The sequence below is a fragment of the Lactuca saligna genome, chromosome 8 (genome assembly GCF_052625555.1).
Source record: "Lactuca saligna cultivar CGN05327 chromosome 8, ASM5262555v1, whole genome shotgun sequence".
Lineage (NCBI taxonomy): Eukaryota > Viridiplantae > Streptophyta > Magnoliopsida > Asterales > Asteraceae > Lactuca > Lactuca saligna.
In genome coordinates, this window is record NC_136424.1 from 25,794,234 (window position 1) to 25,812,209 (window position 17,976).

At 32.7% G+C, this 17,976-nt stretch overlaps 2 protein-coding genes across 2 annotated transcripts; one reads left to right on the top strand and one right to left on the bottom strand.

The window, feature by feature from the left end:
* Nucleotides 1-3,729: 3,729 nt before the first annotated feature.
* Nucleotides 3,730-7,174, bottom strand: LOC145010803 (neurofilament light protein). Its single transcript, XM_078969351.1, has 3 exons — nt 5,726-7,174; nt 4,634-5,320; nt 3,730-4,539 (listed from the first exon to the last, which is right to left on the bottom strand). Exons 1-3 carry the CDS (start codon nt 6,917-6,919, stop codon nt 3,991-3,993), a joined length of 2,430 nt encoding a protein of 809 aa, XP_078825477.1. The 5' UTR covers nt 6,920-7,174; the 3' UTR covers nt 3,730-3,990.
* Nucleotides 7,175-8,693: 1,519 nt separating this feature from the next.
* LOC145009287 (Protein kinase superfamily protein) lies at nt 8,694-11,672 on the top strand. The gene is made up of 6 exons (XM_078967990.1): nt 8,694-9,225; nt 9,350-9,577; nt 9,673-10,008; nt 10,091-10,833; nt 10,930-11,296; nt 11,368-11,672. The coding sequence occupies exons 1-6, from the start codon at nt 8,881-8,883 to the stop codon at nt 11,503-11,505; spliced, it is 2,157 nt and encodes a 718-aa protein (XP_078824116.1). The 5' UTR covers nt 8,694-8,880; the 3' UTR covers nt 11,506-11,672.
* The last annotated feature ends 6,304 nt before the right edge of the window (nt 11,673-17,976 follow it).

The following is a 17,976-nucleotide window of genomic DNA, read 5'->3' on the forward strand; positions in this document are numbered from 1 at the left end:
TCTAATCAAGTGAGTGTGTAGTTACTTTCTTCTAACACATAGATATGAAGTATTTGCTATGAAATACGTGTTATGTGTTTATATATTGTTGTTTACATGAGATGTATGTTGAATAAATGTTTTATATAGGTTTTTAAATAGTTTTTAACTGTATATGTAATTTATATCTACAAATATGTTGGGTAGAACATGGGTAGATGAAATAGTTAGTGTGTAATGAAATAATGTGATAAGAGATATGTGAGGATATAATGGTGATGATAATTAGGTGATGATAGATAGGTAATGAATTACGAGTCCAGGCAATGTTGTGGCTACATATTCATGCGATGATAGTCTAACCCTTATTATGAAATACGAGCCTAGGCGATGTTGTGGTTGCGTATTCATGCGATAATAGTCTAACCCTTATTATGATTTACGAGTCCAGACGATGTTGTGGCTGCGTAATCATGCGATGATACCCTAACCCTTACTAGACACATATTGAGTGAGTGATCCCCAAATTAGTATTGTCTATGCGATGTAGGCGATGATCTTTAGGAAACGTTCTTAGGAACAAACATATAAGGAAATAAGATGTAAGGAGATGAGAGGTAAATATGATATAGGAGATGACCCTTAGGATAATATCTTTAGGGAAGATTAAACGAGGATAATGGGTATGGGTAATTGGGTTGATTGTTTGATGATTAAATATAATAATTATATTATTGTGGGTTGAAAACCCTATATGCTCACCAAGCTCTCAAGCTTGACCCACTCAGTTTTCTTTGCATTACAGGTAATGACACAATGGTATCACTGTTGTAAAAATCCCGACTAGGTCCCGATTAATCTCCGATTAATCCCTAGGCACTACTCGACCGACTAGAGGGCGCCTAGCGATTAATACCTGCATACATAATGAGTGAAACATTATGAATCGATGAAAATTTTACATTTTGAAGAAGTTTTATCTCAGTGGAAACTATTTGAAGCATGATTAGTGTTGTATTAATCATATTAATCTATTTTGTTATCATATTAGTGGTATTTACGAACTTTGGTATGATATTAGTCATATTTAATTTTTTAAAATTTAATAAATTAGCAATTAATGGTACCCGATTAATCCTCCGATTAATCTCCGCCTAGCCGATTAATCCCTTGACCCCAGTCCACCGACAAGCTAAGGTCGAGCGTTTTTTGCAACCTTGAATGGTATAAGTTTGGTGGACTTGACGAAAGATTTTGGATTATAGATCAGTAGTTATAAATAATTATTGTAATGTCGATTTTATATTGTTTATGTTTTTGGTTTGTATTAGAACATGACATCCCAAGATTTTATTATTTAATGAAAATACATTTTTTTAAGAAATGCTTTGATAAATTTTATTTTATCATATTTTATTTTAGGAACAAATTCCACAACTCTTTTAATTAAATGATTACTCTGATTTTATAAAACAAAGCATAAACAAATCGGTCTTTTCTAGCCGTGAAATTGGGGATGTCACAAAAATCCTTTTATATTTCATAAACCAAGTTTATAAAATATAAACTTTAACTTTTTGGTAAAATACAAAAGAATTTATCTAGTCCAAAATGTTATGCATGACTTATTAATTCATACCATATGAATTATATATAATGTTACTTGCTAATGAAAACTATTATTTCCTAAAAATAAATAATTTTCAATTTAATTATAAGAGTTAATTGAATATTTATTAAAATCAGTTTCTAATAAATAATCAATCATATCAAGTTCTTAGTGTGACCCTTTAGTGTTATATGTTAATTAGCAATATCACTTTAATATGATTCTTGAGCATACCGGATCTTTTATATTCGTAGGTTAAACCATGATTATTAATTAGGGTTGTTATTGAGTTATGTCTAATGTGACGAGTCGTGTTAGCAACAGCTCGAGTGTGCAATTCAGTTATCTTCTATCAAAGGTGAGCCTTCTCACTCTACTTGTGGGTCGAAAGCACCAATTAAGCTTTGTGAAAAACCTTGTTCTTACTTATATTTTGTTTCGATCCTACATGTATTATTGGCACCAATAGAGGTTGAAGTGCCTTCGAGATGGCCCGTTACACCTAAGGCTTTGTAGTGAGTTTCAAAAATAACCCACCAAGCATCATAGTTGAGTTGATTAAAGTCAATGAGCTGAGTTTGTTGTCAAGTTCAATAGCATTGGCATCCTTGATTTCCTAAAAATAAAGCTTGAAGGCCATTTAAACATCATGAGTCGTAGAGTCATCTTTAAGGACTATGGTGAGAAGCGGTTGGATGAGTGTCTCATATATCCACATGGTGACTCATGAATTGAGTTTTGATCTCGGTATCATTAGCACCAATAGAGGTTGAAGTGCCTTCGAGATAGTAGTGGAGGCACATTGTAATAAGAGGGTGGGGGGGGGGGGTCCATTGACCCCCCATTTTACTAAAACAACTCTTAAAAAAATCATCTTTTGTTGAAATTATCCCTTTTGACATCCATTTTTGCTGAAAAACCTATTTTTGTAATATTTTTAACAGAATGAACTCCTAAAAAACCTCAAAATTTCAAATATTTGTTTAACTTTTTATATAAGATGGCCCCAATAATATTTTTTTCTAGATCCGCCACTGCTTCTAGAAAGCCCGCTACACCAAAGGTTTTGCAGTGAGTTTCAAAGAGAACCTGCCAATCATCATAGTTGAGTTGATTAAAATCAAGGAGGAGAGACACGTAGGCTTTAATGTCCATGATAATGTTGTGTTTGAGATTGGTTTTAATTGTGTTGTTGTTGTCGCCCATTTTCAAGAAGAAAGAAGAAGACGAACGGAGAGGGCAGAGGAATTGAGATGAACGACGGAGAAAAAGGAAGGGCAGTCGTCGGTGGGATGGAGCTGTAGGTTTTTCGGGTTAAGATCAAAGGTGCTCTGTTACCATTTTAAGGACAATATTTTCCCATAATTAGGATTTGTGATATTTATCAAATAAATAAGTGTTACAAAGTGTACATGCTAAGCCCTACTAAACTAGACTAAAACTATGAACTATACAACGTAAAACATAATACAGTAATGTACACTAATATAGATTATGTTTATCCAACAAAACATTGAAAAAATATGATATTTGTTAACTAATTTGTACTAAAGTAGCTTATGAGAACTCCACCAAGTTACCTTTAATATCGATATGGATAAAGATGAGGAGTAAATTGTTTTTAATTTGTATTTAGACTTATTAACCAAGCCAAATGCCAATCCATGGCATTAATTTGCATAGTTACCAATCTTTTACTGACTTAATATTTTCAATCCATGTATGTTAGTCCCGAAGAAAATTACAATATGGAAAATAGATAAATACCAACATCTAAAGGAACATGAAAGAGAGATAGTTGGTTAGAGATCGTGAAATAGAAGAATTGCATCCAAGAGTTTGAAATGTTAAGAGGGTCTATTGAAATGGAAGTGGAGGATAACCGGAGTTTTGTGTGACAAGAAGGTTCCACTGAAAATCTTTGGGAAAGTTCTATATGGTAGCTGTAAAGCCAACTTTGTTGTATGAATTTAAATGTTGACCGATTAAGAAGTATAGGAATATGGAGGTCTCACAAAGTGTGCATTCTTCATTGTGGGCTAATGTTTCATATAAGTAAGTGCTCATTATATAGTTTAAGTAGATATTATACATCAAAACTCGACTATAAGTACATACATGCACATTAAATCATTAACATATACATAATAAGCCTTGAAAGTTGATTTAAGAATTGAATTCGAGTTCTTACAACCTCAAAAAGAAAGGTGACTTCCCTCCACACTATTGTATGACAAAAAAAAATAGAAAATGAAAAGAAGTTCAATGGTTTAAATACAACACACACACTGTAGAGAACTCACAGACAAACAAAAATTCAATGAAAAGATTTGAAGTGAAAAATACCAACACTAAAATTGGGATGATGAGAAACAAAAATTCTTTCATTGCATTGCATCACATCATGATTCCACAATCTGAATAGATGCCACCAATTCCGCTAGCTGATTCCTATCAAGACTGGAAACAAGTTCCATGGAAATAACAACACTTTCCTCTTTACCACAATTCCCTTCAATCTTTCTAGCTTCAGCTTCCTTCAACAGAATCTCACCTTCTTCAACATCACCAAACTCCATAGCTGCCAATCTATCACCTCTAGCACCATTGCCAACAAGAAGCAACCTTTGGTGTCTCACCATTTCCAATTCCTTTTCCATATTCAAAATCTTCTCTTCTTTTTCCTTTAGCCTCTCCACACTCTCACTGATATCATCTTCTATCTTCTTAAGCTCAGAAACAGCTTCCTCTATTTTAGTCTGTAAAGTTTCCTTTTCAAGATTCAGTGTCTTTACCTCATTTGCAATCCTTGCTGCTTCCTTGAAGTTTCTTGCAGTTGCAGCAACTTTCTTTTCAGATTCTAATTCTGGTATTCTTTTGTCTATGAACATAAGCCTCTGTTTTGATGATTCAATCTCCTGTTGGGTTCCTGATTTTGTTGATGAAAGATCCTAAAACATAACAGACACAAAAAATAAAAAGTTTATATGGTTTTCTTTTAACTTTTTATTTCATAAGCAACTATTAAAGTTGTTTGTGACTAACCTGAAGTGAAGCTCTTACAGAAGAAATATCTTGTTTGAAGATTTGCACATCATCAAATAACTTTTGTTCATTTGTAGCTAATCTTGCTTTTTCTTCGCGTGATTTTGAGATGAAATTTACTAGACTTTTTCTCAGGTTTACAACTTCTTTATACATATCAGCTTCATTTGCAGAAATTCGGCTAAGTTCCTTGATTTTTGAACCTTTGGTTTCTTCTTGAATAAGAAAGTCATCGATTTCCTTCTTTTTTCTAGATAAAGATTCATGATCCGATTCGATTTCAGAAAGATTTGATTGAAGAACACTGGACTTTGAATGAAGGCTTGATTGTGCTTCCTGGAAGCTAGAGGTTACATCAGCTATCTTTTTCTCAATAACTTCGATCTTTGAATCGTTTTCTGCTATTTCTGATTCCTTTTGTTTTACTAAAGATAGTAATTCCTGCAGTTCTTCTGCTAATATGTTCTTCTTGTTGTGAAGGAGGTTGCTTTCTTCTTTGTCTTCCTTGACTACTTGTTCTATGGAATCATCTAACACTTGCCGTGTTCCTGATAGAACATGTGATTCGATTTCTATTTCTATTCTTTTCACCTCTAAAGCTTCAGATAATGAAATCCATTTCTCCATTTCTTCTGAAGTTTTCGTTTCAGCATTTGAGATGACAGCATCTGCTTCATGATCAGCATCCTGAGATAAACCATTGTTCCAAATTAGGGTTAAGAGAAAGAATTAGGAAAACAGTAAAAAAAAAAAACTAGGTTTCTAAATCACACCAAAGAAACAATTGGATCTCTTGAGCATCATAACAAGATCAGATAATGAAATCATCAGTTGTGAGGATTGCATCTCTACATATAATAACACCAACCAGATAGATTTTTATTTAACAATCCTTATCCTAAAGATAGAAAGAGTCTTTGATGTATTAAGTCAATAAAAACCCCAATGGAAGAATGTACAATTGTATTGTATAAATCAAGGGCAGACTGTAAACATACAAGTGATTGGGCAACAAAACTAATTGTAGTTTTGGGATAACAAACAAAATAGGTTTATAGATCATATATTTGATGAAAAAGATAGCAAACTTACCACCACAAAGCTTTGCAGCAGAGCTGCACATTCCTCTTCGGTTACAATTTGCAATTCCAAAGCCTCCTGCATCTTGGAATCAATGGCATCACAGTCTGCTTCAGCATCTCTCAAGGCAACAGAAAGAAGCTCCTTGTTCCTCTCAGCTGATGCAAGACTATCACTGACCCTTTCTGCAGTCTCAAAATCCTCAGACTCCACAGCTTCCTCCAGCTCCTTCTCCATTTGTTTATGCTTTGCAGATGCAAGATTCAGCTCCTCCTCTGCTTTCCTTCTCTTCCTAATGGATTCCTTGCGTTTGGCTGACACAGAAGCTACTGCTTGGTGAGCACCATTGAGTTTGTCAGCAATCTGTTTCTTAATTTGGTCGTATCTAAACTCCACTGAATTCTCCCTACTTTGCACTTCTGTAATCATCTCTTCTTGTGGTGTATTCTTCAATATAGAATCCACGGACTCTGAATTGGGAATGGCCACATTCATCTTGATCCGTTCTTCAACTGCTGAGGTGGTTGCTTCTGCCACAGTTGGAACGGAACCACTTCCAGAATCAGGAAGGATTTGCTGCTTTTCTTCTCCTGGTTCAAGATTTTTTTCAGCAGCAACAATGGGAAGTGATGGAGAGGGGGGCACGGATGGAGATGGGAGACGGATCTGTGGCTGCGTATCATCAGCATCAATGGTGGAATCTTGTGACTGGGCTGCTCTACCATATCCGATCCTTAGACCAGCTCTCTTCTTCTTTCTGGTGGAGGAAAGCTGTGATGAGAGCGATCGGGCAGGGGTGGCAACTCCTCTACTATCACTAACACTGGTGGAATCTATGGCGGTTGACAATTGTGATGGCGATGCAAATGTTGATGTGGGAACATCCGTAGTACTGCGCGATGATGATGATGACGGCGAAAGAGGAGGGTCGAGAGAGGAATAGGCATCTTCTTGAGATTGGGGTTGTACGAGGGTTAGATCCGAGAAGAGATTTTCATCCAGGGGCTCAAATGAAGCTCCGGCGGTGGTTGTGGCGGCGGAAGTAGGGGATTGAGGAGGTTGCTGACTAATTTCACGATGATTAGGTAGTTCAACAGCACCATCCTGCTTCTTATCATCATCTACTGGCAATTGAGAAGAAGAGGATGATGAAGAAGGGTCAAAAAGGACCATACCCTCGAACAAAGAATCCTCCATATCATCCATGGCTACGCCGGTGCCAGTCTCTGCGATCCCTCCGGCGGATTCCAGACGGTTTTTCAATCAATAAGAAAATTGAAGGGAATTCAGATGTATCACAGTCTCAGTTGCAGATTAATTCTTCTGGTATAATCAAATTGCCCAACTCTCTGATCAAAACTCAAACGACCACTGCTTTGGACTCCCTATTCCCACTTCTTGATCTTTGTTATCGACATTTTACATTTCTCTCAGTTTTTTAGTTACACATTTTGCCCCTCTGGTTTTCCCAAACTCACCCATTTAGTCTTTAACATTAGTAGTCTCTATGGTTTGTATTATTGCACTTGTGATTTTTGGTCCATATAAAAAAACCAACTTACCATTTTTACTATCTTTTTTCTTTTCTTTTAACTATATTTTAATAATTAAAAACTAAAATGGATGCAAGTAAAGAACACTAGTTAACAAAAAAAAAAAAAATAGTTAACTACTATGATCCATCTCATAGTAGACACCTAGATTTATAAATCACAAACTTATAGTACTTTCGATCGATGTGGGATCAATAATATTACCCCATGCTTTAAAGAGCCAACCTCCTCATTGGTCACGGTTGACACCCATTTTTTGGTTCAAGCCACCACTTCAAAGGCCACTACTACAAGTGTTGGCACCTTAAAAGATGGGGATGTCTCTGATACCAATTGATACAGACCAATCCCATACTAGACACGTATCATGCTATAAGCTCAAATATATAACTCACTCCCAAGAGCCAGGTTAAAAAAGGAAGGGACACCTAGACTTATAAGTCAGTCACCAACTCATAGTACTTTCGACAGATGTGAGATCATAACATTAACCCATGAAAATATGTTACAAAGTTCTAAACAAATATTGTTACTTGTGCAACCACAAATTGTTTTGCAAACATCTTTGATTGTTAACGAGAAACCATTTCATTTTGAGAATTCATAATTTATTAAACACTATAGAGTTTAAAAGATTGTAATATCATCCATTAAATTTACATATTGAACTTTACATTTAACACTTACGTTAACATCCATATAATCCTAAACATTATTCTTTTTTCTCTATTGATCCTTATTGAAGAATTAAATGATTATTGAACTCTTCAATTGATCTGCATTTCATATCATCGCCCACATTCCATTAAACACACATTCAATCCTTATCACCACCTTATTACTTTTGTATTATTTGCATTGTGGATGTCATAATATTATTTTTGTTGAAAAGACTTGTTGATTTGAATTGTAAATCACACCAAAAGGACACCTTGTGTTTTACTAATCAATAATGTTTCCGATTCACCTTTAAATCCAAAACCCCAATATGTGTCTAATCAAATCATTATGGAAAAATAACTTATCTTTTATCAAGAAAAAAACTATAAAAAAATATAAACGATCATAATGCCACATTCTCAAACAACATGTAATTACATACATTTCAAAATAATTCTTGATAGATTAATTAATCCGTTAAAGTGGTTCAACCGGAACAAAGATCCCCAAATAGGCTAATCCGATAGATTAACTAAAATGTTAATTTTTAGTTAATGATAATAGAATAGAATCGGGCAACATGATTATCGGGCTCAATCATGATTAACTTACATCGAATTAGAAAGAAGTATCCTTGGTATGATTTGATAAAATAAATCAATCTAGTTAACTTAAAATATTAATATTGATAGAAGTAGAAGTTTTGAATTTATGAGTTTGTGTCATTCATTTTGTTGACATCTCCATGTGAGAAAGGCTATAGGCAGGCAGATGAGCGACGGGTAAACTCGTACACCATATGTAACTCCCTTCCATTTTTAGCCAAGAATTTTGTTTCTATACGACACACACACTCATTACATTCTTCTATAATCTATTTACTTGATTTCCTTACCTTCTTCTCCCCTTGCGATTTCAAGGAGGAGGATCGACCTCCATTAACCATCTTCAACAATGAGTTCGGTGACTCTTTCCCCAGCTTCAACTACATCACCCGGACACCCATCCGTTTTCTACCGGAACAGAACCAGGTCGACCAAAACCATTCACCCTAAATGTCGGACAAGATTCAGGGCGAAACCCCTACGTGCAGCGCTGGTTGAGGAAGCTAGACCTCGCGCTTTGCCTCCGGTTAGAGGTAATAACAATATTAATGGTGTCGTCTCTTCCATAGTGCCGGCTTCCAAGAGTAGAGAAGATGATATTCAAGCCGAAGCCAAAGCTTTGGCTCGTGCCTCCAACGCTTCCGTCTATAGTCCTGAACTTCTTAAATTAAATTACGCTTCTCGTCCCTTCAAGGTGAGTTTTCCCCAATTTATTGAATTCACCAAAATTCTGAAATTGTTGTTCAACCTTACCTTGAACAAACGTCGATAATTTCAAATTTGAAATTCTAATTCCTGTGGTAGTAAATCAACTTCAGGTGCTGCGAAGGACTCTTCAGATTCTAGTTGGACTCGGTTCGTTTGGATTGAAACTCTGGATAGATCAGTTGCAAGGTCAGCTTGTACAGAACAGAAGATCGCGAGCTGTCGAATTGAGGGAGACTTTCACGAGGTTAGGTCCTACTTTCGTTAAACTTGGTCAGGGTCTCTCCACCAGACCAGATCTTTGTCCACCTGAATTCCTTGAAGAACTCTCTGAACTCCAGGTTCTGTAAAACCACCATTTCTTTCCTTTCTTTCCAGTCGACACCATTTTCATATGCTTGACAGTTGACTCCATTTTTTTTTCATGATTGAGCAGGATGCTTTGCCAACATTCCCAGATGCAGAGGCATTTGCTTGCATTGAAAAAGAGCTCGGAGTCCCACTTGATTCCATTTACTCATCCATATCAACATCTCCTATTGCTGCAGCCAGTCTAGGTCAAGTTTATAAAGCTAAACTCAAGTATTCTGGGCAACTTGTTGCTGTGAAAGTACAGAGGCCTGGTATTGAAGAAGCCATTGGGCTAGACTTTTACCTCATCAGAGGTCTTGGTTTGCTTATAAACAAATACGCAGACATAATAACCAGTGATGTTGTTGCTTTAATCGACGAATTCGCACGAAGAGTCTATCAAGAACTCAACTATGTACAGGTTAGTCCTCTGGTAACTTCCATTACTTTTTGCATCCACAAAACTGTTTTAGGCAAATCTTAATTTTGACAGGTGTGTGCAGGAGGGGCAAAATGCTAGAAGATTCAAGAAGCTATATGCTGACAAAGAAGATGTTTTTGTTCCAGACATCTTCTGGGATTACACCAGTGGGAAAGTCCTAACCATGGAATGGGTTGAAGGAGTGAAACTCAACGAACAAGCAATCATCGAAGGTCAAGGGTTAAAAGTCTTGGATTTAGTCAACACAGGTATTCAATGCAGCCTTAGGCAGCTTCTTGAATATGGTTACTTCCATGCAGACCCCCACCCTGGTAATCTTTTAGCAACCCCAGAAGGAAAACTTGCTTTTCTTGATTTTGGAATGATGAGTGAGACACCTGAAGAAGCAAGATTTGCAATCATTGGTCATGTTGTTCATATGGTTAATCGCGATTATGAAGCCATGGCTCGTGATTATTATGCTTTGGATTTTTTATCTCCTGATGTTGATGTCACCCCGATTGTTCCAGCACTTAGAAACTTTTTTGATGATGCATTGAATTCTACAGTGAGTGAACTCAATTTTAAAACCATTGTGGATGGACTCGGTGCTGTTCTTTATCAGTATCCATTCAATGTCCCCGCTTACTATGCATTGATATTGAGATCACTAACTGTTCTAGAAGGTTTGGCACTTTATGCTGATCCTAATTTTAAGGTTCTAGCAGCTTCATATCCTTATTTTGCAAAAAGGCTGCTCACAGATCCGAATCCATATCTAAGAGATGCCCTTATCGAGTTGCTATTCAAGGATGGAAAGTTGAGGTATGTGTCTATATATATATATATATATATATAATATTTTTTTCTTTTTTGTTATTAATCGAGTTTAAAGTCTTGATTGTTGTGAATATGAAACAGGTGGAATAGGCTTGAGAACCTGTTAGTGCAGGGGAAAATGGATAGGGATTTTGCAGCAAAAGATGCATTGCAGCCTGTTTTGAAACTGGTGTTGGGTCCCGATGGGGAGGAGTTGAGGAGTTTGGTTATTAAAGAAGCTATTCGGGTGACTGAGGCGATTACTATCGGAACTGTAATTGACACCTACAATTCCATTCCGGGGCCTTTGAGGAGTTTTCTCCCGAATGGGAATGGAATTGGGACAACGGGTCTCAGTGAGGTGGAAATGGAAAGCATGTTGGAGCTGAGAGAACAAGTTTTGAGGATTTGGGGGCTTTTACGCGCATCCGATAATTTTGATCCTAGTGTCCTACAGCCAGTTATACAGGTGAGAGTAACATTACTCGTGTGTGTCTGTTTGATAATTGATATGTTTCTTACTGAGTCTGATCTTATCAGGTTCTTCAAGAACCAGAGGCTAGAAATCTTGGAGGGCGTGTATTTGGGGGGATTACACAGCGGCTTGCTGCACGTCTTTTGCAACAAGTTCTTCGTTCCCCAACACCAACAACAACACTTCGTGCACCGACTTTATAGCACCACATTCTTTCAATGTGTATAATTGTTATAATAATAGAAAAAATAACTAAATACACACTTCATTTTCATTGTTTGTAAATTTGGATATTTATGCCTCTTTTGTACACAAACAAGTTGTCCCTCATATTTACTCTAATACAAAACCAATCAAATCATTCAACCTACATCATCATCAATTCATGGTTATTGATATCTCAACTCAAATATGATATCAGCACACATTAAACATTATGGCAACTAATGCTCATTCTTTGTTGTTTCAGTTTGGTTTTTTGATATCTACATGAGCCCTAATTCAAAGCTATATTATATGTAGACATGAACAAAAAGACGAAACCGATTCCAAGATCAGCCTTAAAAGACCAAAAGTCATAGTTTATATACAAATTAATTTTTTTATTTTACATAAGTGTTGATCATACCAATGATAAAAACAGTCAATTTTTAGTTAATTAATGGGTTATTGTTAGAATGGTGAATTCCAAGTTATATTACATGACTTTTCCACTTTTGGAAAAGTCATTAAAGAGCAAAGAAGGAAGAAACCTCAAATTGTTGTTACTGGTAAACAAATTTTAGCCTGGGTAAGTGGCTGTTTCCACAACAAAATATGAGAGATTGTCCGAATAAAAAGTGTCGAAACTTAAATGTTTTTCCTATATTTAGAAAGAGCCCTTCTATTTTGTTTTTGTAAGAACCCCCTTAACGGCTAAAATCTAAGATGACTACTTTTGTTTTCAAAAAGGCCCAAATCAATTTTAGGAGTGATAATATGTAAGGTTTTTTTTTTTTTGGTCTAATAATGTGATATGTTTAACATATTGAAAAACTTAATCCAATACAAACTTTTAATTAAATTTAGAGAATTCTTAATCAAACACAATATGCTTAATAAATGAATTGAAATCAAGATCGATATATTTATGTTATTTTTCCTAACCCAACATATTTAATAAACAAGTTGAATCATGATTGACTCGTTTATATTTCAAACAAAGAAAAAAAGAATTCCAATAATTGTTTAAGTTTGAAAAAAATATATAACCATAAACACAAATCAAGTGTTCAAACAATGTTATAAATGCTATTTTTCGCTTTATATATAACTTTCATTTTGATCTTCTATCTTCTTTATCATTATGGCTCCAAATAGCTATTCAAAGTGTGAATTCATTTTTGCTATAAAAATATACAAGATTAATGTTGCTTATTAATTATAACAGAATACATGGTTGTTTTAATAAATAATAGCCTCCACTATAAAAGATTTCAAAGAACTTCATAAAACAAAATAATCATATTGTTTGAAATTTATTTGGTCAGAGACATCGTTGAGTGAAGGAGTGACCTTAGAGCATTATGTGTTGGCAACAAGATGTAACACAATTTTGATGTCACATCACATGTCATATCATCAATGGTGTTATAACACCAAGTGGCGAAATAGTCACCATGTTGTATCTTGTTATAACACCAACTTTTTTTTTCCATTTTATAATTTTTTTTTGATTTTTTTTTAATTTAGACAAATATTTTTAAATATAACATAATAAATAAAACATAATGTGTAAAAATTATGAATAACATATAATAATTTTTAAAGATTAAATTGACATAGAGATTAAATTACACATAACATCCAAATTCAAATAAATAAATAAATAACATCTAAATTCATATATATATATATATATATATATATATATATATATATATATATATATATATATATATATATATATATATATATATATATATATATATATACTAGGTTAAAACCCGTGGAACCCACGGGTGCTGTTTTTGAATTGAATTTAAAAATTAATTATTTAATAAAATATTATATCAATAATTCTGATAACTTATAAATTGTAATATTGAATATTTAAATAATTTTTTTTATTGGTAATTATTTAATTACTAACTAAATGGGAAGTATTTAATTAGGAATGAAGATTTTTGAAAACTATTTTTTTTTATTCATCATTCTAATTGGACATATGCAGATGATACAATACCAATGTGTGTAATGAAATTAACATAAAATACAACAATACATAATTATAAAAAAAATACAGTAATATGATGGATTAAGTGTGATTTCCTAAAATTGAATAAAACGACGTTACAAAAAAGTTGGCTACAAATTTCGAAAAACTTCCTTATAAACAACATTGGAAGTTTTATTTGTGAGTTTGCCATCTTTATCTAAAATTAATAATTTTAATCCCTCTCTACTCTGAACTCTAGATAAGGCAACATACAATTGTCCATGTGAAAAAACTGGATCTTTCAGAAACAGACCAACCTTTGACAACGATTGTCCTTGACTTTTGTTAATAGTCATTGCAAAACATACATCCAAAGGAAACTGTCTTCTTGTGAATTTGAAGGGAATCTTTTTTTCTGATGGAGTTAAAGACATTCTTGGAATAAAAGTCCGATTTCCAATATTAGTTCCAGTTATTATACGTGCCTCAATAACACGTTTGCCCAATGATAACACCTGTAGCCTTGTGCCATTACATAAGCCGTTTTTCTGATCAATATTTCTCAGTAACATTACTGGAACACCAATTTTTAAAACTAATTTATGATTTGGTAAACCGGATACTTTGAGTCCATTTAATACATCAGGAGAGTATAGATTTGCATCAAATTGATCAGAATACATAAATAGCAGAATTTTATTATACAAATTGATCAGAATACATAAATAGCAGATTTTATTATTCAGAATACATAAATAGCAGAATTTTATTATACAAATTGATTGATTGATTTATTTGTCTTAATTCTTAACTGCGATATATCAAATACTTATCAAGTTAAGGGCAATATGGTCTTTTTGAAGTAAAAGAAATGGAAAAGAGTAAGATAACAGTTATAAAAAATAAAAAAGTATATCATACACTATAGTAGAAATTTTTTTTATTCAGAATACATAAAAAAAAAAAGTAGAAATAGCAATATACATTCAGTTATTTGTTTTCAAATTAAGGGCATAGATTGATTGATATAGCAGATTTATTATTCAGAATACATAAATAGCAGATTTTATTATTCAGAATACATATATAGTAGAATTTTTATTATACAAATTGATTGATTTATTTATCTGTCTTAATTGTTAACTTCGATATATCAAATACTTATCAAGTTAGGGGCAATATGGTCTTTACATATATAGCAATATTTTTATTATACAAATCAAAATTGGGTTTCGCATATGAGGTTGTATGGATTGGGGTTAAAGATGCGAAGGTGATTATGGTTAATATTCATTTTGCATTTGGTGAGACAAACAACTCAAATGCTTATGAACTAAAAAAAATGACTGGAACATGCGAAGAAAGAGGGTGAATGAAGAATGCGAATTTTACAGTAGAATGCGAATTGGGGAAGAAAGCTAAGAATTTTGCATTTTTATTATACAAATTGATTGATTGATTGATTTGTCTTAATTGTTAATTGCGATATATGAAATACTTATCAAGTTAGGGGCAATATATTTTATTTGAGTTATAACCAAAATCAACTAACTTGTCCAATTTAAAACAATAAAAGTATCCAAAAATATTCAAAACCAATAATATTTGACATCCTAAATACCCCAAAATAAAAATCATACCAAGCAATTAAAATATCTTTATAACCAAAACAAATGATCAAAATATATTAAATGTGTCTTATAACCGATAGAAACTCACTTTTCAATTTTTGGAATCAAGAGTGGAGTTTCCTCTGCGGTTGACTTTCTTTTAGCCTTAGTTGAACTTAAATCATATCCAGAATCAACATCATAAATTTCTTGGAGGTTGCGCTTCAAATCACCTGATATTTTGCAAGGACTTGTTGCGGTTGACTTATCAACTGTTGAGGGTGTAAAACTTTCGTCTGTTTGTGAGATCACATCCTAATTTTAAAAAAAAATGTTTGATTCCTAAAAAAAATAACTAATATAATTAAAAGTTTATAAAATAAAATGAAAAACCTTTTGAACAGGCTGTACAACATCATCGGATTCCAAAGCAACTTGATTTAAGGAGACAGATTGAATACTCTAAAAAATAAAATGGAAATATGTTAATCGTTATGTACTTTAACATTAAAGAATTGTAAATTTTCAACAATAAAAAATTACATACCATAGGTTCTATTTTACTTTCCAATTCACAAACAATGGACATATCTTCTGTAACTCTGAGAATTGTGTAGATGTTATTATAGTTGTTGACATTGTATTCTGTAATATCTACAACAAAACCAAACTTGCAGTTTTTCAACACGTTAAGTTGCATTGGAAATAGGGCATCACTGTCTCCGGCCTGTAAGATATATTTTAATAAATTAAAAAAATTAAGTAAATGTTTTCTGATTTTAAAGGTATGAATAATATACCGCATCATGTATCTTTTTCAACTCGTAGGCACTTATATTTAACAACCTCCTTGCTTCCCTATCAAAAAGAGTCAATCCAATGGTTCCAGTACAATCTTGTACGTTAATTGGAATTATATATATAAAACAAAAAATAATTATGTCATTGTTAGTGTTGTTTTAAGATTGACAAAATTAATAGAAATAAATATGTCTATACTTTATAACTGACTGAAATTCAGATTTTTTGCATTGTGCATTTGTACACTTGACAACCATAGTTTCTGAAATTCCCTCAGGGTTGGTATACGAATGATTGGTTTTGGGAACAGGGATAATTTTTTTTCCACATTTTTTGCATGCTTCATAATACCATGGTAGATTCTGCCTTATATTAACAATGGAAGCAACTAATAAAAACTTCATTTCCTGTATCATATCAAATGTAAAAATTATTAAAATAAATTATGCAAAAATAAAATGTAAAACATATAAAATAATGCAATATACCTTAATTGGTTCGGTGATCTCACAGATTGTTTTTAATGGAAAATTGCCCTTAAAGTCATCTGTATATGAAGAAGAGTAGCTTTGAAGTGTAGTTATGCTTTTTTCAGTTATACCGAAATTGTCATGACATTTCAACCTGTAATGTTTAATTTAGATTCATGAATATTAGGTTTTGTGTTTTTTTTAAGTTAAAATACATTATAAAAAAATAAAAAACAATTGGAAACTAACTTATTTTTAAACTCATTTATTTCATAAATGTCAGAATTTATGAACAATTTCGTTACTTTAAAATGACTTTTAGCTTCACCAAGACCTGTAAAAAATGTATATCCAATTATTAAAATTTATATAAAAACAGTAATTATAAACATCTATATATAAAGACTGAATACAAACCATTCCAAATGTTTAGCTTCAAAAACTGCATCACGATAACAACAAAATTAACAGTCGGGTTATTTTTTAGGTATTCTGAAATTTGATATGCTTGACTTCCAAAAATAGTAACCTTCAGATGTACAGAACTAAATAAACCATAAAATAGTATATTAATATTAATTTGTGATTAATTAAAGATAATAAATAATAAATAAATAATACAATATAATCTCACTCTAGGTTGCTAAGAGTGACTTTTATATAATGCTTGGATGGTACTGGATTTGAAGTTTCAAGAGGCCTAAATGACACGATATGTCCAATAACATCTACACAACAGATACCACAAAAAAATAAAAGTTTAGGATTAAATTCGTAATATTTAAATAATAAAATGTATAACCAAAAAAACAAATGATAAAAAATGATTTTATTAATATTTTATGACTAACCAAAGAATGTGTCTTTTGGGAATGTTTGTTTTATGATAGAATTAAAGTCAACAAACATAAATCCATTGACCGGACCCGAGAAATCATCACATTTTTTTAGGATGCTTTTCCAATCCAAAGTTAAGGTCTGTTTATGACCTGTATAACTAAAACCATTAGTAACAGCAGCCATATTGGGTTTTATAACTATATAACTTTCATCTTCCTTTAAAAGATGACGAAATCTAGAGAAATTCTGATTGAAGACACGAGCTTGGTATTGTGTACCCTGTTTAAAAAAAAATTAAAAATTATTATGTTCATGAAACATGTCTAATATTGAATGATGAATAAAAAATATATCAAATACAACAAACCTCCTCATCCATGATGATCATTTCAATGGAACAAACTTTATTATTTCTGACAAAGTTCCAAATTTTAAGCACCCGAACCTTGATATGCGATTTTTCATATATCTGGTCAATGTTATTTAGGTAAACCTTATTTCCTATTTCCATTTTCTGCAATAAATTTAATCATTATAGAATTGTAAGGAAAATTAGCAACCTTTTAAAATGTACAGAACATCCTAACCAATAATTAAAACAGAAAAATTATAAATCAACACATGACAATAACAACTGACTTAATGTACTCATAAATTTTTAAATTGAATAATTCATTTTATAATAAAATGGAATACAAACAAAAACAAATAATTCATATGAAATAATGTTTTAGATTGAATAAAAGTTTATATAAT

Bases quoted from the DNA above. Each gene is read 5' to 3' on its own strand.
- LOC145009287 (XM_078967990.1), top strand. From the start codon at position 8,881: ATGAGTTCGGTGACTCTTTCCCCAGCTTCAACTACATCACCCGGACAC. The intron at 9,578-9,672 runs GTTCTGTAAAAC...ATGATTGAGCAG, and splicing joins AAGAACTCTCTGAACTCCAG to GATGCTTTGCCAACATTCCC. The intron at 10,009-10,090 runs GTTAGTCCTCTG...AGGTGTGTGCAG, and splicing joins AAGAACTCAACTATGTACAG to GAGGGGCAAAATGCTAGAAG.
- LOC145010803 (XM_078969351.1), bottom strand. From the start codon at position 6,919: ATGGATGATATGGAGGATTCTTTGTTCGAGGGTATGGTCCTTTTTGAC. The intron at 5,321-5,725 runs GTAAGTTTGCTA...GGTTTATCTCAG, and splicing joins TGCTGCAAAGCTTTGTGGTG to GATGCTGATCATGAAGCAGA. The intron at 4,540-4,633 runs GTTAGTCACAAA...GTTATGTTTTAG, and splicing joins CTGTAAGAGCTTCACTTCAG to GATCTTTCATCAACAAAATC.